This window comes from Cucurbita pepo, chromosome 9 (genome assembly GCF_057944985.1).
Source record: "Cucurbita pepo subsp. pepo isolate OVF chromosome 9, ASM5794498v1, whole genome shotgun sequence".
Classification (NCBI taxonomy): domain Eukaryota; kingdom Viridiplantae; phylum Streptophyta; class Magnoliopsida; order Cucurbitales; family Cucurbitaceae; genus Cucurbita; species Cucurbita pepo.
This window is the reverse complement of record NC_141806.1, coordinates 12,695,966-12,716,336: the sequence shown is the minus strand read 5'-3', so window position 1 is coordinate 12,716,336 and position 20,371 is coordinate 12,695,966. Positions and strand designations below refer to the sequence as shown.

The 20,371-nt window shown below is 35.9% G+C and overlaps 2 protein-coding genes across 4 annotated transcripts; both read right to left on the bottom strand.

Annotated features, from left to right (window-relative positions):
• Positions 1–2,776: 2,776 nt before the first annotated feature.
• Positions 2,777–6,315, bottom strand: BRD4 (bromodomain 4). Of its 2 annotated transcripts, XM_023686901.2 has the most exons (5): positions 5,916–6,315; positions 5,497–5,546; positions 5,247–5,324; positions 3,534–4,080; positions 2,777–3,459 (listed from the first exon to the last, which is right to left on the bottom strand). In XM_023686901.2, exons 1-5 carry the CDS (start codon positions 6,063–6,065, stop codon positions 2,935–2,937), a joined length of 1,350 nt encoding a protein of 449 aa, XP_023542669.2. In that variant the 5' UTR covers positions 6,066–6,315; the 3' UTR covers positions 2,777–2,934. The 2 variants fall into 2 exon arrangements, with proteins under 2 accessions (XP_023542669.2, XP_086982773.1); XM_087126647.1 differs by lacking the exon at positions 5,916–6,315 and having other exon boundaries at positions 5,247–5,415; positions 5,450–5,546.
• Positions 6,316–7,934: 1,619 nt separating this feature from the next.
• Positions 7,935–14,980, bottom strand: LOC111802441 (katanin p80 WD40 repeat-containing subunit B1 homolog KTN80.1). 2 transcript variants are annotated; one of them, XM_087127101.1, is made up of 18 exons: positions 14,650–14,980; positions 14,181–14,311; positions 13,859–13,976; positions 13,392–13,618; positions 13,205–13,307; positions 12,966–13,036; positions 12,723–12,797; positions 12,472–12,615; positions 12,187–12,370; positions 11,370–11,912; positions 11,230–11,286; positions 10,570–11,129; positions 9,930–10,055; positions 9,125–9,199; positions 8,887–8,999; positions 8,667–8,783; positions 8,514–8,582; positions 7,935–8,399 (listed from the first exon to the last, which is right to left on the bottom strand). In XM_087127101.1, exons 1-18 carry the CDS (start codon positions 14,672–14,674, stop codon positions 8,339–8,341), a joined length of 2,799 nt encoding a protein of 932 aa, XP_086983227.1. In that variant the 5' UTR covers positions 14,675–14,980; the 3' UTR covers positions 7,935–8,338. The 2 variants fall into 2 exon arrangements, with proteins under 2 accessions (XP_086983227.1, XP_023542575.2); XM_023686807.2 differs by having other exon boundaries at positions 10,570–11,135; positions 14,650–14,978.
• Between the last annotated feature and the right edge of the window lie 5,391 nt (positions 14,981–20,371).

Sequence of the window (20,371 nt, the reverse complement as noted above, 5' to 3'; positions counted from 1 at the left end):
ACTGTGTACATTATTTATTAGACTTCCGAATTCAGCACAAAAAGTATATCTATTTCCTATTAAAACTGTGTACATTATTTATTAGACTTGCGAATACAGCATTACCAATCCCTTAATATTGAGGGATTAATAGAACGAATCGCACTTCTACCACTAAACTATATCCGCTACAATGCAATTATTGCATATAAATTAATCGAATCGCACTTCTACCGCTAAACTATATCCGCTACAATGCAATTATTGCATATAAATTGATCTTTTGTCGAAGACGAAAATAAGTGGTAGTAATAAATAATAAAAAGATCGGATCAAAAAAGAATCATGAAAATTAGAACGTTGACCTATTTTCGACTAATGAGATTAGGAAAAGAGAACTGATTTTAATTAAAAAATTAACAAGTTTTTTAATTCTATTCTAGTAGAGTACTAAAATAAAAAATAATGATAAGGAATGGCACCTTGATTCTATATCATAGGAATCAAATAATAAATCTTCTTATGATTCTTGTTGTTTCGATTTTTTTTGTTTCAAAAACATCTTGTGCTTTCAAATAAAATCAATAATTTTATCTACGATTCATTGGAACAAAAAGAGCCCGGCTAGGTACTGACCAGGGCAGGCCGTGGAAATAAAAGGACAATCTACGATTCATTGGAACAAAAAGAGCCCGGCTAGGTACTGACCAGGGCAGCCCGTCGAAATAAAAGGACAAGGACTCAGCACGACATTATCCATTTTGAGTATGGGCTCTCGTACTTTTACTTTTGGTTCCAACTCATACCAAATAGAGATGTATTCCTCTGCTAACCGTACTCAACAGGGAGAACGCTAACATATGAGCAATAGCCAAGAAATAAGGGTTACGTGACAGTGTAAACCCAAGAAATAAGAGAACAAACAACAAACTCAAAAACCAACTCAAACAAAAATTGCTTTTCAAAGATCCAACAATTAGAAATATCATAGCTAAAAATAAAGCATTTGAATGAGAGCAAGAACTTTAAGTTTGTAGAGATCAGTTAGCTTCATTTATTAATATGATTAATTAATACTACGAATTCATTGTATACGATATCTCTACTCATATATCTCGATATGAACAATTTGAATCAAATCATTCCAACTTGCCACCTTCATTCTGACTTTGATGTGTAATGTCTTTTTTTTCTTCCATTTAATATTTATTCTTTAATAACAAAAAAGTTAAATTAATAAAAATATTTTAAAACCTTTTATTTTTTTTAAAACTATTAATATAATTAAAAATATATATATATATACTCTTTAACTATATATATAAGAAGAGAAATAGTAAAAAATCATTAATATTTATTTTAAAAAATACTCTTATATTTTCAGGTTTAGAGGAACTTTTTAAACAAGGTAATAATGATAATAATAATACAAAATAAATAGACAAAGGTAATAAAAAAAATTAAAATAAAATATAATTCGTAGGTAATTATTTGAATAAGGAGAAACCTTGATTATGATGTTAATATGCTATTAAATTAATTTGATTTGAATTAGAGGAATATTATTAATAATATTAAAATGAAACCTCGTATGCATGTCACGTGTGCGAATCTTGGACCTGAAAGCTGTCAGAAAATCGTAGCCGTACATCTTTTAACTGTCATGTATCACACTTGATGACGTTAAAATGACGGTTGAAATTATAAAATATTAGGAATTAGTTAATATTTATATTTGGTTGGTAAATAATTTAAAAAAAGAAAAGTGTAAGACAGAAATGCAAGTGGACCTAGGCAGGGGTCATTGTGACACACGTGGCAATCATGCATGGAAGGGCAGGGTCATTGTGACACAAGTGTCAATCATGCATGGAATTTACTGTTATTACTATTATTATTATCATCATTTTTGAGTTATAGCTAATTATTCCCTTCATTTAAGTATTTAAATGGATTAAATTAATAAAATTATTTTTTTATTAATTTTTTAATTTTGAATTTAAATGGATTAAATTAATAAAATTATTTTTTTATTAATTTTTTAATTTTAGAGGTTTCTCTCACAGGTGAGATAGGCTGATCAACGGTTCTAATACCATTTGTAATGTCTAAAAGCCCAGCCCAAGTTCTAATACTATTTGTAAGGTCTAAAAGCCCAGCCCCATTTGTAAGGTCTAAAAGCCCAGCCCAAGTTCTAATACCATTTGTAATGTCTAAAAGCCAATCGGTTCGGTTCTAATACCATTTGTAATGTATCAAAAGTCCACTGCGTTAGGCCATTACATATCGTCTGTCATCCTCGCTAGCAACCGCCCACTGCGTTAGGCCATTACATATCGTCTGTCATCCTCGCTAGCAACCGCCCACTGCGTTAGGCCATTACATATCGTCGTCATCCTCGCTAGCAACCGCCCACTGCGTTAGGCCATTACATAACATATCATCGTCATCTTCGCTAGCAACCGCCCGATGTTGGGCTCTGATATCATATGTAATGCCCCAAAAGCCTACTGCTAACAAATATTGTCTACGTTAACTCGTTACATATCTACCATTTTTAATGCTCCAAAGGCCCACTGTTAACAAATATTGTCCGCATTGGTCGTTACCATACCTCACGATTTTAAAATGAGTGATTTAAGAAGAAGTTTCTTCCTCCAACCAAGGTGAGATCTGAAGATTATCAAATAAATAAAACAAAAGCTACTTCAGTTATTCTAAATTTTGCATCACTAAAATGAGTTTCATGTTCTTCATAAATCGAAACACATTCCATTTGCTTTGTTTGAAACAGATAAACTCAAAATATAAATCATTCCAAGCTAACGAAATGACACAATGAGTACTCCATTTCACTCCCACTATCTTTCTAAAGCCTAAACCTACCTGGTTTACAATCAACTTACAAGTTCTAGCTCAGAATCTACAACAGCAAACTTCAAAATTTCTTACCGTTTACTTCGTTCTCCCTCGTTTTCTTCCCCGAGCGACCGTTGCTGCAGACCGTTCACTTTTCGACGTCCCAACGACACTCTTTCTCGTCCCACGAGGCTCTCTCTTTACTGTTGAAGCCGAAGTTTCTGTCTTCGCTAATCCCACTGAGGAATGAGAATTAGCATTACTTCTCCTTCTATTCCCACTAGGAGTTTTGGCATCCCCTGGATTGACTTCTTTTCTAGATTCATTACGTTTAGCAGGTTGCAAACGATGCGGTTTTGCCATCTGATCACGTGTTTGTGTTCTTTTGTCGTGGGAGTTTTTGAAAAGCTTCTGAAATGTACTCGTAATGAGGCGTCTGAGAAGCACTGCAGACCGATACTCCCGCGTGTTCGGCAAGTAGAAAACGAGGGCGTTGTTAGCAAGCAACAGCAGGTCTCTGTATAGCTCCTTTTGCGTTGTTATGTAATGACTTGCAACTCTTGACCTTATTGTTTCAATATCCAAATGTTGCCGTATTAGTTTCTTATATCTTCCTCTCTTCTGTTGCATATTCACATGGTCATCAGCAATGAACACAATTCAATGAAAGGAAGAGCATCTTTGTTGCATTGTACCTGACTATCGAGGCGTCGACGAAATACCAAGGCACTTTTGTTCTCGGCAACAGCGTTTAAAGCAGCCATTAGAACATCAACATCAACTCCGTCCATGGTTGAGCTTCTGCTAGCTTCATTTGCATCAGAAGATTCACGTGGCTCGAACGAGTTGCAGCATGAGTTATCTTTAGAATGAGAAACAGTTGAAGGGTTAGCTGATTCAGACAAGTTATTTTCACCAGTACTTCCTTCCTTAACATCCCTACTACTACAATCCTTCCTCTTTCTCTTCCCTCTTGATCTCTTCTTCACTGTTCCTACCTTGCCCCATTCGAGACACCGTAACTGCGACGCTTCCGGCTTAATCTCCGTCTCGTCAGCCAAAAACGGAGCTGACCGACATTCGACCGAGCTGCACGTTCGGTTTTCCTGTGTAAAGCTACCAGCAGATAGCTCATTTGTTGGTTTATGAACAACTCCCCAAGACTCTGATCTATCAGAGCTATTGACAAGAGACTTGTCTCCACTCCTAGACTTAAGAGCCTCAAGCTTTGATTCCAATGACCTGAAATCTATTCAACCTTATTAGTTACCATAGAATTGAAGCAAACCGCGTGCAGATATTGTCTACTTAGGCACGTTACGTATCGGCGTCAACCTCATCGTTTCAAAACGCGTCTACTAGGGAGAGGTTTCCACACTCTTATAAGAAATGCTTTGTTCCCCTCTTCAACTCCAATCGAGGTAGGATCTCACAATCCACCCCTTTGGGAGCCCAACGTCTTCGCTGGCAGTGCTTATAAGGAATGCTCCGTTCCCCTCTCCAACCGATGTAGGATCTCACAATCTATTCCCTTCGAGGTCCAGCGTCCTCGTTGGCACAACGCTTGGTGTCTGGCTCTCATACTATTTGTAATAACCCAAACCCACAGCTAGCAGATATTGTCCATTTCGGCCCGTTACGATGACTGTCAGCCTCATGGTTTTAAAATGTTATCTACGAAGGAGAGGTTTCCACACCTTATAAGGAATGCTTAGTTCTCATCTCCAACCGATCTAGGATCTCACAATCTACCCCTTAGGGCCAGCATCCTCGCTGGTACACCACTCGGTGTCTAGCTCTGATAGTATTTGTAACAGTCCAAGCTCACCACAAGTAGATATTGTTCACATATCACCGTCAGCTTAATGATTTTAAAACGTGTCTACTAGGGGGAGGTTTCTACACCCTTATAAGGAATGTGTCGTTCCCCTCTCCAACAGATGTAGGATCTCACAATCTACTCCCTTGGAGGTCCAGCGTCCTCGCTGGCACAACGCCCGGTGCTGGCTCTGATACTATTTGTAATAGCCCAAACCCACCGCTAGCAGATATTGTCCATTTTGGCCCGTTACGTATGACCGTCAGCCTCATGGTTTTAAAATGTTATCTACCAAGGAGAGGTTTCCACACCTTATAAGGAATGCTTAGTTCCACCCGTTGGGGGCCAGCGTCCTCGCTGACACACCACTCGGTGTCTAGCTCTGATAGTATATGTAACAGCCCAAGCTCACCACAAGTAGATATTGTCCACGTATCACCGTCAGTCTAACGATTTTAAAACGTATCTCCTAGGGAGAGGTTTCTACACTCTTATAAGGAATGTTTTGTTCCCCTCTCCAACCGATATAGGATCTCACAATTTCAAATCAAAACATTAGCGTTTATGAGCAACAAAACATAATACTAACCCTATCGAGTCTTCAGAGTGCTCGAGAGCTCGTCTTAGCTCCATGATTCGTTGCCGCCGAAGCTCCTCATACCAAGCTCTATTAATGATATACCCAACAAACAATTTATATTTCAGATTCCAAACACATAATTTTGAGAATTTTTTATAATTTATTCTCCAAAAAATAGTTCTGAAAATTTGTAAAGATATAAAAACTTTTTTCTTTCAGAAGTATTTTAATCGAAAGTTATTCCAAACTTTGCCCATACTTGAATCCAACAAAACGTTTCTGCAAATCTTCATACTTGGCTTTACAAACCTGCAAATATGAACATACCAATTTTTAAAAAATTATTTATAAACATTCATTATATATATATAAATAAATACGCTGTTCAAATGGTTGAATTGAACAGGTCAACACATTTATTTATTTTTTTGTAAGGAATAAAATAATAATAATAACGAACACCAGAGGAATCAGATTACATCCTTTTTTCGATAATCAAATATCTTTAATTTTCTTTTTAAAATTTATAATTTAATTATTAAATTTATTTAATAAATTAGCTGAAATTTGCGAGGAAAATTACACGATTTCTTCGTGTTATTTGTTTAAAATAATTAAGGCAAAAAAAAAAAAAAAAAAAAAAAAAAAAAAAAAAAAAAAAAAAAAGATTGCAGTTACCTCGGGGGTATAGGCGCACGGACGAACAATCCGTGCCCGGAGCTCCGCCGCGACGAGGTTCCAGTCGGTGGTTCCGTGGCGGAGTATGGCTCCTCCTAATAGAAGTTCTTCCCATGTATCCCACTGCTTTTGTATCGCCTCCGCTCCCATGTTTCTCTCACAAGCGCCGACGAAAGAATTCGCTCCGTATTAGTCACCGGAACCCTAGCTGGCCTTTAAAAGTAAAGCGAAAAGCGGTTTAAGGTAGAGGTATTGAAAGAGGAAGATGGTTTTCCGGTGCGCGAATTAGCGGATTTAGAAGGGCGAGGACGGTGATGGGTAGGTTGGAGGGTTCAGTTCATTTTTTTTTATTTGGTAAACAAAAATTGGTTATTTGTGAGTAATGGATTTTGGGGTTTTATTGGTGATCGCGATAATTGGGGTTTCTGGTTGCTTTTAATAGGGGTTTGAAGAGCAAAATAAATAAATAAATAAATAATCACCTAAATTCAAAACAAATAATTTAACCTTTTTAAAAATTTTATAGTATTTAATTTTTCCATTAAAAAACATATTTATTTGAAATTATATATATATAGATATGGATAGATTGATTATTTTTTAAATAGTGTCGGACCAGGACCAATACAGTTAATATTTTATTTTTAAAAACGTCAAAAAAAATAATGTTACCGATAACATTAAAGAGTGAGATCATCTATGAGGGGTCGATAGACGAGATCTGTCCATCCATATATTGATAATAAAAAAAAATTTAAAAATTTTGAGGTATTAATGAAATCTTTTAAATTTTGAGAGTATTTAGAAAGATACCTTTAAATAAATAAAAAATTAAATTTTCCATTCAAAACTAACCATAAATGTATTTTTTTTTTATTTTTAAAATTTTTAAAAATTCAAAACTAACCATAAATGTATTTTTTTTTTATTTTTAAAATTTTTAAAAATTCAAAACTAACCATAAATGTATTTTTTTTATTTTTAAAATTTTTAAATTTAAAAATGTTTTTGAGATAAGGTGTAAATTTTTTTTTATTAATTTATGAAGTTGTGTTTAATAGGGTAAGAATTGAATATATTTTAGATTTTTTTTTTTTTTTTTTTTTTTTTTTTTTTTTTTTTTTTTTTTACTTTCCATTTAAAATAAGGATTATCCTTTCACTAATAAAAAATTATAATTAATTTGGACTCTTATATTATTTTTGGTATTTGATTTATTGAAAATATAGGTGTAGCTTCTTAGATGTCATTGGCAACTTTATTAAAAAAAAAATCTTTTCACCTGTCAAATCCAACTTGATCACTGCAACACTTTTTGTGAGGAAGTATACTCTTTCGAGGCAAGTTGTTAAGGAGAGTTGTTCTTAGGAATGTAGGGGTTGTAAAAATCGACTCAAGCCACTCAAACCTTAGTTAAGTTAGGATGTTCGGGTGGTTCTTTTTTAACTATTTTATTCCAATACAAAACATTCACCAGACATAATGTATCACTAACATCAGTTACAAACGTCAAATATTCCTAACATTCGAATTTTGTATTAGGTTATAACCCTACTTGTTAACCCAACAAAAAAAAATGTTAACTTGTAAACGAATTTTTTGTTTTACCAAAAATTCAACCCAACCCAGAACGTAAAAAAAGTCTAACTCAACCCTATCTTTATGGTTTGGGTTGGGTACTTCAAGTTGGTCGGGTTTTTAGGTCATTTGAACACCCTTAACTTATGTTTTTGGAAAAAAAATAAGTGTCATGCGAAACAAAGAAAATTATGATATTTATCACGTACACTCCAATGCTAGCTAATTGAAGTCAAAAGGTAAGACGTTATAGGTACTCAGCCAATTCAGGTCGGCTCGGTTCGGGTCAAGTTGGACTTATGGACTTTGGGCACCTTTGTTTTGTCATTTAGAACCAATTTTATCCTTCTTATTGATTAAACTATGTTCATCTCTAGTTGCCTTCCCCATAATAAGTTTCATCAACTTTCCTATGTGCCACTGCTACTGATACAATCATAATTGGGCATAGGGCATATCAGCGACATAACATTCTTTCAAGCAGAAGCAAACAGCTCTACCCATATGCTTGCATTCAATATCTCCATGCATTACATGTTTGAATTGGCACATACTTACAAGACGTTGATTAGAAGATACAGACAATACCTGGAATATGAAGAATCAAAATGAGGAGGGCTTCCATTGTTCCGTCTGAAGAACCCGACCTGCCGACTTCACGTTCGTCGTCTAAGGTTTTCCGTTGTCTTTCTGCTCGGCTTCACCCTCCATGAATCACAAAATTGTGGGACATGGCTTATGGCTTCAACTTGTAAAGGTGTTGCATCTCCAAGTTCTTTCTATTGGAGGTATCAGCCTAACTATTTATCTGTTCTTTGCCAAAAATTTGACATAGTGAACGAAACTTAACATTGTTGAAGTACTAGATTCAATTCTTGAGCACTTCTTGCTAGTGAACCACCTCTCCTGCAGCAAAATTATGCAGGAAAAATGAGTTATTTGAGCGGTAATGTCCTATTGGGCGCTTGGGATGCACGTTGAGATGTTGATCGACAGTTTCCCAGAAGAAAATGATTATACCTTGCAAATGATGGAAGAATTTTTTGAATCTTCTGCAGATGGGTGAAGCATTGCTTGCAGCAAAGTACCCTGAGTTCGAGATACAAGCAAATAACACGATATTTAGTTCGGTTAATACATATTTGAAACGTTGTGAAAACGAGATGTATTCACCTCTGCTCTGCATGAAGATCAACACCAACTACTGGAGGTGCTGATACTGCTGAGGTTATAACATGACCAAAAACTGCTACAAGCTTCAAGAGAATCTCCATGGACAAACTGGCATGCCTATGGATACAATGTGAGCCATAAGAACTTATATCTTAAGGAAGATAGTTTTGAACTGTTGAAATTAGCAGTTTTTTCGACGTGCATTATGCCGTTGTCTTACCTTTCTATCTTGCTATCCAATAAACCCACGAGTACGGGAAGTAGGCACGAGAATAAATCTAGAGTCAGGACATTCATCTTCTCGATGAGAACGCTGATCACATCTGCTTGCACCTGCATCATGACATGGTTCTTAGAAAAGCCCCATTTGAGAACAGAGAAGATACTAGTTGCTTGTGAAACTGAAGATGCATAAAATAAAAAAGCAACACGGATAAACTAACTCAAAAGATACGTACAGAATGATCCGGGAGTTTTGTCATGGCATTGATGGCACCTTTCATGTCATTCTGCTGCCAAAAGTGTCGTACCACCTGCAGTACAGTCGTTGATATGAACGTAACGTTCGAGAAAAGTTAATGGTCCAAAAAAACAACCTTTAAGATTTATCAGCTGTATTCCAATCCTCACAGACATAAAAGTCACAGAATAAAGTTGTTTTCAAACCAAGCTCATTAATTAGTCGGCATGCTTTTTCGGTGAAATACAACGTTTCTTGTGTTTTTTTCCTTGTTTTTTCTCCTTTTGAATGACCCCGCCCCCCAAGTGAATGTTAAGAAAACCGCTGTTAAAAGCCATAGTTGTAGTTCACAATTTGTTTCTGTAACAATCCAAGCCCACCGCTGGCAAATATTGTCTACGTTGACCCGTTACGTATCGCTGTCAGCCTCATGGTTTAAAACACGTCTGGTAGGGAGAGTTTTCCACACGTTTATAAGGAATGTTTCATTCTCCTCTCCAAACGACGTGGAATCTCACAATCCACCCTCCCCCCACCACCTTGGGGGCTGAGCATCCTCGCTAGCACACCACTTGGTGTCTGGCTCTACTACCATTTATAATAGTCAAAGCCCACCGCTAGCAAATACTGTCTGCTTTAGCCCATTACGTATCAGCGTCAGCCTCACGGTTTTAAAACGCATATGATAGGAAGAGGTTTCCACACCCTTATAAGGAATGTTTCGTTCCCCTCTCCAACCGATATGGGATCTCACAGTCTCATAATTAGTTCATTGTATTATCTGCATGCAGAAAGAAAATAACCTGCAGTTTTGTCAACCGGGATCGAAGGCTACTTAAGAATACATCATGAGTTTGCATTATGTCTTCAATGACATCCCGATCATTTGCACAGGGAGAATCTCTTCCAGAAGCTTGAGGTTCTCCTTTCTGTCATTAAGCAAAAAACACAGAACTACGTAGTTTGAACAAACAATTTAAATGCGTATCTTCATCTGACTCGCATTTGTGAGCATTCTTTGGCATTGGCAATTTTCTGCCAGCTTAGAAATTTCTCAAATGCATATCATTTCAAATAACTTCAAATGTAACCCAAAATTCTAAGTACTAAGAAGATAGATGAGAAAAAGAAAGAGGAAGAAGGAGATGAAACAGCTCAAGCCCACCGCTAGCAAATATTGTCCTCTTTGGGCTTTCTCTTTAAGGTTTTAAAACGCTCTGCTAAGAAGAGGTTTCCACACCGTTATAAGAAATGTTTCGTTCTCCTCTCCAATCGATGTGGGATCTCATAGGAGATCAGCTGTAAATGCGTCTTGCAAAAGGAAACCGATGTGGGATCTTATAGGTTTTAAAACGCATCTTGCAAAAGGATGCCCATATGAAATGCTGTAAACAGATATCATCATAATTTAAGTGCCTATTTAATGTTTCAAAGTAACCATACCTGTAAATTGTCTGTTTTATCTGTTTCAGGGACAAGAGAAGTGACAGGAGTTGTCATTGCTTCATAGTTATTTCTTGTTCTTGCTTCATAGTTAGTAGTCATCCTCTTAGTTTCTGGGGTACGAGGAGTAATTACTGCTCGTAGTTCATAGTTATTAGTTCGTTCTCTTGCCTTCTCAGTTTCAGAGATGCGCGAAGGAATAATCACTGCCTGCATTTCATAGTTATTAGTTCGTTCTCTTGCCTTCTCAGTTTCAGAGATGTGCAAAGGAATCGTCACTGCCTGCATTTCGTAGTTATTAGTTCGTTCACGCGCCTTCTCTGTTTCGGAGACGTGAGAAGGTATAGCCACTGCCTGTACTCCATAGGTATTAGCTTGTTCGTGTGACTTCTCAGTTTCAAGGATCTGAGGAGTTACCACCTGTGCTTCATAGCTATTAGTTTTCTCCTTTGTCTTTTCCGATTCGAGGACATAAGATGGTGAAATTGTCGTCTGTACATCAATAGTTTGTTCTCTCCTTTCGAACTTCTCGACAAGAGTGCGTGTCCTTCCAGGAACAACTGCAACTGCAAAAATAGGATATAAGACCAAAAATTTCCCACACGTTTACTTGATATTTCCTGTCAGTGACAAGTAGTTAAGAGGACAAAGATGACAAACCTCCATTTACAAATTTAACAGAGTTTGTCCCTTTTCTACTAACAACTGGTTTGTTGCCTGCAAGTTTGGGGGGAAAATACTATTAACATGAGAAAAACTACATAAACAATTTTAATATCAAGGGAAGGACAACATCTTACAGCTTTCTTGTTCTGAAGTTGTCTCAGAAGACACACGGGGAATGTTTTCAAACGTCTCGATACTTCTGATATCAGAATTTATTCTATGAGAATCTTTTTGTGTTTCTTCTGATACAACCCGTGTTACGAAGTTTGGTTCTGGAGCTTTATTCAAATCATTGGTGGTATGACAGATATTTACAGAATCTACAACTGCTAGTCTCTCAAGATCAGTTTTTCTACTTGAATCAACTGACACTGATAGTTTTTCGAGATCCATTTTACTATTTGATGGCTTTCTTACATGAGCTGGTCTGAGTAACATACCACGTCTTGTCTTGGAAAATGTGATAGATTCCCTTATAGAGCTTGCGGAGTCTTTAACCTCAGGACTATCACAAGGTACAACCGGGGGTTTGACCGTTGATACTTCAATAGATTTCGTTTCTACTCTTGATGCAGGACTTTGCTTTTTGCTTGCATCATAGATAATCTCCTTTGAACCCAATGCAAATACAACTTTTGGGGAGCTTAAAGATGCCGCCTCAGGCTTTCCACCGGTGGCTATCATAAACAAAAAAGAGACGAGAAACTAGATTTAAAACAATGTTTGAAGGCAGACAAGCATGCACAAAGTGAGCTACATGTCACACAAAATCATTAGTTGTTCCTTGGTGTCGAAAAATGACTCTACCCAAAGAAGTTGTCAATTCAAAGTCTGTTGAGGAAAATAATACCAAGAGTCGCATACATCACAAATAGAGACATATCTCCTATATAAGGATTGCATAACACCTCTAACACAACCCCTCCTTGCAGACAAAGGATGAGGACTTACTGTCTATGTATATATTCTTTATCTCCTTGGTTTCATAATCAGGAGACAGAGATTGTAAATTTGAAGTCATCAAACCAGCTCCAAAGCTTTTTGAAGCTAAACTGTTCTTGAAAGCAGAATTAGATTTCTGTTCTTTTGGCTCCTTTTGCCCAGTTACTGAACTAGCTCCATAAGGCTCAATATTCTGGAATTGAGAATACTTGAAAGATAAGTGGGTAATAGTAATACAAAACAGCACATAAATACAATATGAACAAGTTTCTGAAAAGATATAGGTTAGTATACCGATATATCAGCTACCCAAACTCCAACAGAGCTTCGATAAAATGAGCAACTCAAAAGTTTCCCATCATGAATGCAAAGGTCACCAAGTGTTGACCATCCCATATCCACGGAGTCATGACAAATGACAGGCTCCCATGAATATACCTTCAGTATCAGAGAAAAGAGATATAACGTTAATGTGCCGATACATGTTTGGAGGTAGTAACACTTTATTCTGTATCACAAAGTTGTGAAATAGTAACACTCCTCACCTTCAAACTTTCATCCAGACCAGAAAACAGGGTCCTCCCATCCGGGTGGAAGGTGATTGCACGAACTCCAGTAGCCTGTATAAAAGATATGCTAATGAAATAACTTCTAAAGAAACGGTTGAAAAAGGTTCGGCACAGAAAACATGGAACTTAACAGTCTCTGCAACTAAAGGAAGCACTAGAAACTGAACATCCATTGCAAAGCTAAGGCAACTTGTTTTTCCTTTTAAAGAATAGATATACCTCAGGTCTTGTTGATCCAATCAATTCAAAGGTTTCCAAATCCCAGAACTTTACAGTTTTGTCAGCTGACCCTGGACACAGTCACTTTTTACTCAGAGAGGTATTGCGATAAAGAGCGGGTAATATTAGAATTCGAATACGCGAGTATTGTATTACAAGCAGTATACCAAGAAACTAATGGTTTTGTATTCAAGAAACTTTCCACTTAAGCATCAATTGCTTCATTTTCTTTCACTCACCCGTCGCGAGGAGAAATTCAAGTGGATGAAAACCTATGGACCGAATATTCCCTTCATGGAACTTAAAATCGTGCAACAGCTTTCCAGCAGTTAGATCCCATACCTATGCAAGAGAAACTTAAAATTATTGCCATTATAATGACGATGATAGAAAGTTACAACACTTAATAGTGTGACTCGTTATTACCTTCACAGCACTATCAAATCCACCGGAGACCACCCAGCGACCATCTGGCGTGAACTTGATCGTACTAATGCCTTGAGTGTGACCCTTGTATGTGTGACTGCAACCTTTCTTCCTGATATCCCAGATTTTAAGATTAGTGTCTCTAGAACCTGATGCAAAGAACTCGCCAAATGGATGAAACTCAACTGCTGTGCAATTCGATCTGTGACCAGAAAGAGTGCGAACTACTGCACTTCAAGAACATTGCAAAAGATCAGAGGTTATCAATGAAGGAAATCAATCTTATGCTTTTCTTCACAATTGAAATGTGGAAATCTGAAGGTATATAAATGAACAATGAAAAGCCATCACGAAAACCATGTTTAAAATAGGTATTCATTAACACGACACAATAGTAAATCACATCATTTCTCTAATAGTTTAATATTCGATTTCGTCAAAGTAAGAAACTAGTCGAGTAAACTTACTTTTAGCCTCTTCAAGATCCCATAACTTTATTGCACCAGAAGAAGCTCCACCAAGCACCAAAACTTCAGATGAATCAAAAGCTACCGATTCGACTGGATTAGTATGACCACAAAGACTCTGCACAAGAACAAGAAAACACTCCAAGTCTATCACTAGAGAAATCATAACTACAAGCAAATAATCATCAAGCACATTGTGAGGATAAAAAATATACAATTCTTTTATGCAACCATCAAATAAGTTCATGAATAAATTCAAAAAATAAGAACCCAACTTTCTGATTGCGTATAAAAAAGATGGAAGAGGAGGCATTCAACGAACCATCAAAGAGTTGGGTTTTCCAATCGCCCAAAGATTGACTTTGTGATCATCTCCACCAGTTATGAACAATCGGCAAGCTTTTTTCCCAATACTCAGACAGTTTACATTAGCCGAGTGTGCCGCAATTTCCTCTAGTTTCAAATAGGTCAAGAAAATACTTCATATCGTTTTAGTTTCTTCATAACACTACAGATTGAAGTTGAATTGAACTCCTCAGAAAACAAGTTCTACTCCTTATGCGATAAATCAAGCATAGAACATAAGAAATGAGCATCCAAATTCCTAGCGCTATCAATCCAGTTCTAAAATCGGATTATGGGTTAGATTCAAGGAGCTTCTAAGCGCCTGAGAAACCTGGTTCCAGTGAGGATAAAGCTAAAACAATTGAAAATCATCAAACTAAAGCTAATTTTAAACGTCTGAGCAAAAGAAAAACAATAATCATAATACTTAAGATTACAAAGGATACGTAGCTTATATCCACGCTTCGCCATTGTCGAGAAAAACTAAGAACACAAGTGGGAAGTAGAACAAGATCGGAGAAACAAAATCCCGACGGTGTGCTACTGAACTCAATTCACTTGAAGATTCAAGAGGTAAGAAACCGCCGTGATAAGATCAAACTTGAACTGAAATTCAGCAAGATTTGGGATATCGGTGGAGAAAAGGTTGTGAGGTGAAATGGTAGAATGGAATTGAAAGGAAGAAAAAGAATGGCTGTTCGCTTTTAGACATGGGAACCATATAATTCATCTCCATTTCAGACCGTGACAGAACCATTGCCGTGTTACCCTTCTTTTTTCTCTGTGTGTTTCCAATTTGACCATAATACCCTTCTGTTTTTCCTTGGCCCCAAGCATCACGCCCCTATATTTTCTTGTGGCTCATAACATTTATTTCCTCAATATCTTTTTTAAAATATTTTTAAAATTTGAGCGATTACTAGTGGTCCCGACTCAAACTCCACCTAAATTCGAATCCAAATGAGTTAAAATTTTCAATGTGACATACGAGTAAACCGAGACCACATTTGAATGAGAGTGATCCTGAGAATAAGATAACTAAAAAGACTTGAAAGTCACTACTTATACCATCAAGATGCACTTTCCCTTTCAGTAGCTCGATCATAGGAACTTCACGGTCAACCGTGCTTCTTCATCATGAGAAGCGAGGAGTAAGTAATGTAACCATATCACAATGGATGCAAGAAAATGTTGGGACTATTGGATGCTGAATTTAGATTCTGAATTATGGGTATGGGTCGTTACATAATCATATTGATCCATCTTAAACGGTAAAGTCTATGAAGTCAATCCTTAAATTTGACTCATTGAATCAAATTTTGGGTTAGAATTTGAGTCAGATTTATTGGATGAAAGTCTCATCTCCGCTAATTTAGGGAATAATCATTAGTTTATAATCAAAGAATACTATTTCTACTGGTATGACGCGTTGTGGGGAAACCCGAAGTAAAGCCATGAGAGGTTATGCTCAAAGTGGATAATATCATACCATTGTGGAGAGTCGTGTTCATCTAACATGGCATTAGGGTCATGCCAATAGAATCCTCAAATGTCGAACAAAAGTATTGTAAGCCTCAAAGGCAAAAGAAAAGGGTTCAAGCCTCAATTAGGGGGAGACGTACTTTGTTCGAAGGGAGGTGTTGGATGAAAGTCCCACATCGTCTAATTTAGGGCATTAGGAAGCTATGAGAGCGTATACTAAAAGTAAACGATATGGACAATATCATACCATTGCGGAGAGTCGTGTTCATCTAACAAGATCTATTAACAAATTCAATTTAATTATCTAATAAAATTATAAGTTTATATTTAGTATGTTATTTTTAAAAATTTTGAATTTTATATTACATAAATATATATTTTAAAATATTAAAAACTATATATAAATACACGGGTGGCTCAACGAGTTGTGGTTCTAATAAATCAACGGATGGTTCAGTTCAATCTTTAAAATAGTGATTCATATTCAATCTAATAAATAAATGTATTGTCGAGAACGAGTCAAACTTTAATTTTGACCGAATTTATATAAATTTTTGTAATTTTAAAAATAAATAAATAATAATAATAAAAGAAATACTTCTGTCAAAATCATATGGTTGGCTATTAATTTCAGTTTGAAACGGCCAAAAGATTCCTTCCAATATATTTTATATTTCTATATTTATATTTTCACGTTTTTCTATTTTAAATTTGATTATGATGTATAATTGAATTCATAGATAATTAAAGAAGCTTAGATTTTCTTTTAAAATTGTTCTTACCAATATATTTCTTTATATAATTAAATTATTAGTTTAGTTTTAAATTTTTTTTAAAGGTATATATTTAATTTCATAATATAATTTTTAATAAATTTTGTGTTAAATAGCTCTGTGATTTTTTTTTAAATGTTAGGTAAAACATATGTTAAATATAACTGAAAATTTCGACCTCTTTATTAATAAAATATTTAATGAACCAATATCATATTCAAATAAAAACGATCATGAGAATAATGTGACTAAGAAACGCTTAAAAGAATTGAAAGTTACTAGCTATACTAACAAGGTGCAGTTTGTTTTTTGATAGCTCAATCATAGAAACTTCATGGTTAAGTATACTTTGCTTTGAGTAACTGTATGTGAGGGCAAATCATGCTGTGGAAGAGCTCGTGTTGGTCTGTAATGATAGTCTTCACTCATGTTGCAGGAGAAATAGGGGAATGTCGGGATACACAAGTCCCAAATCCAGATTCCGGGTCCTGATTATGGGAGGATTGTTAGGAGAAAAGTCTCACATCCAATAATTTGATAATATTAATATTCAACCCCACAAATACATCAAATAATGACTTTCTATAAAAGGGTAATTATAGTTGACACGTTAAAATCAATCAATTTATTAATTCTCTCTTAGTGCTAATTGGCTAATTAATTCTCTAATAAAGGATTACCGACCAAGTTATTATTTTTTTTTAAATAAAAAAATATATATATATATTAAGTAATTAATTTAAAAAATAAAAATAAAAATCTGCAAATTTTAAAATATAAATAATATATTTGAATTGAATTGAGCTAATGGATTAACTTTGGGCCTAGTGCAATGGGCTAGCCGATTCTCATATGGCCTTAGCTTGATGGATCCATATGAGATATCGTGAGCTGGATTGACTCGAACAATCCTAATAGAATTTATTATCCAACCTAACCAAATTCTCTATCTTCGAGTTAGGTTGGGTTGGTCAGGTTGACTAAAACAAATGTCAAACTCACTTTTTAAAAATTCAATTCAACTTCAATCGAAGAAAAATCTAACCTGACCTAATTTTTATAGTTTGGGTTGGATAGTTTGGGTTAGATCAAATTTTGAGTTATATGAATACCCGTATTTGAAAGCTTCCATTTTTAGCATGATTTTGATACTATTTGTCGGGAATCTATCAATATGTATCATCTAAGCCATTTGTTTTAAAAAATGTAGAGCAATTTTAGGTTTTGAAAATTTAGGAGACTCGTTTTTTCGTAGATCTCATCATTTTATCGTAAGGTCATGAATGTCCTTAAGCAGATAAGGGCTGTTAGGGTGTCTCATGACTTTTGTCCACCTCTCGAGAAAACTGTACTAGATTATCTATTAGTCGAGTGGTGATCAATTTCTAGGTTATCTATTGGTCGGATAGTGATCGAGTACTAGTTTATCTAGTGGTAAGGTGGTGATCTTCTTCCCAACTAGTGTTTATGTTAGAACGATGGTCTCCTAGAAAACCTAGCTGACACAACCTTCCTCCCTTTCGAAGTGTGAACTCAAGCAAGTAAAAGTCTCGACCTTTTTATAATGCTCGTCGATCAATAGGGACATTGATTGAAAAAAAAAAAAAAAAGAACCAAACATTGATTGAAACAATAATAATCATAGTAAACTTCACTTCAATCTATGAAACAACAGCTCAACTAGTAACAAAATTGCAATGAATTTAAACATTTTTGTATCTTTAGGAGAAAAAACATTTATCCTCTTCGTACAAAGTGAAAAAAATAATGAAACATTTGATGTCGGGGAGCAACCAACATCTCATACCATGAGGTGTCGTGACCTTTCACAAATCCAAGAATTTCTGTCCCAAACAACTCAGCTTCCTTTACTCTCAATAATGAGTCCCTTTGTGCTCTCCTTAACTTTTACGAAAAAAACTAAGGATAGTTTAGACTACGAGAGAAAAAGAGTGTTTCTCTTGTTTTTAGTTGTTTATCTATCTAAGCTACCGAGTTGTGGTATTGGAAAGTCGATAGCTTTTGTTGGACTACTGAAAGTTGTTATGCTTTTTGTAATCTCGATATTTAGGTAGGATCTACAGTTGTAGAAGACGGGATGTAGTTCCGAGTTTGGGACAAACTAGTGTAGTTTTTGTGTCATCTCTTTTTTTCTATCTCATTTTTCTCTCGACAAGTGGTATCAGGTCCCTTCGGTTTATGAGTCATTTGTGGCGGCAACAACTTTCAAAAGAGTCATGGAGTAAGGAGGAAAAACATTTGGATGTCGGAAGATGTAACTTAATGATTATTTAACCTACAAGAAAACACACAAGGTGTTAAAGGAGAGACCGAATGAATGTCAGATAAAAGTTAGAAAGTCTTGTGTCTCGACATTCTCCTACATCTCTTGCGACATGGTTACATTATTTACTTTTTGTTTCTAAGAGTGAAGACGGGGTTTAGAGACGAATTAAGACGGAAGCTGTGGGCATATAACACCCGAGTAAAAGAGGGGTTACATGAACGAATTGAAACCACATTCAAATGAGAGCGATCTTGAGGATAGAATGACTAAGAAAAGCTTAAAAGAATTGAAACTCACTACATATAACAACAAGGTATACCTACCTTTTCGGTAGCTCAATCATAAGAAATTTATGCATTATTTTTCATTTGAATAAAACAAAATGAATAAAATAATTGGAGAGAGAAAGCTATTTATTGTTCTTCCTTTTCATATAATAGTTGCAAAAATGTTTGGAGTTGTTAAAGAGGAATAATAATGAAGCACATGGAGATGGCCAATATGCCTATTCCACTCCACATGCCAAAACTATCTTTATCTTAATCATTATTTTACATTTTTTTATAGCTAATCTCGAATTGACTTTTTTCGAGCTAAAAATTCATATTTATGACGGGTTAATTGAAGAATATATATTATAATTAATTGAGCTGGTTGTGACGGAAGACTGAATCACATTCACTTATTTGTCACTCAGCGCTGTACTCAAAGAGTATGGATGACAACAGAGCACGGTCGAGATGTACTCACTATCCTTATCCTCATGGGGATTATTCATCTACGTCTCTATCTCATTCCTCATTTTGAGAAAATTAAGGTTAGGAGAGTATGGATGACAACGGAGCACGGTTGGGATGCACTCGCTATCCCTATCCTCGTGAGGATTATTCATCTACGTCTCTATCTCATTCCTCATTTTGGAAAATTAAGGTCGGAAGAGTATGGATGACGACGGAGCACGATCAGGATGCACTCACTATCCCTACCCTCATGGGGATTATTTATCTATGTCTCTATCTCATTCCTCATTTCGGAAAATTAAGGTTAGGAGAGTCTGGATGACAACGGAGCATGGTCGGGATGCACTCACTATCCCTTCCTCGTGGGGATTATTCATCTACATCTCTATCTCATTCCTCATTTCGGAAAATTAAGGTCAGGAGAGTATGGATGACAATGAAGCATGTCGGAATGCACCCACTATCCCTATCCTCATGGGGATTATTCATCTACGTCTCTATCTTATTCCTCATTTCGGAAAATTAAGGTCGGGAGAGTCTGGATGACAACGGAGCATGGTCGGGATGCACTCACTATCCCTATCCTCGTGGGGATTATTCATCTACGTCTGTATCTCGTTCCTCAGTTTAGAAAATTAAGGTGAGGAGAGTATGGATGACAACGAAGCAGAGTCGGGAGGCACTCACTATCCCTTCCTCGTGGGGATTATCCATCTATGTCTCTATCCCATTTCTCATTTCCGGAAATCGAGGTCGGGAACGAGGAATCTCTATGTGGGGATTGGTCCCTATCAAGGGAAAACCTCTGTATTTTATTTGTTTATTAATTTATAATATAAAAAAAAAAAAAAAGAAATCATATTATGAAATTGGGGGAGGGGTGGAA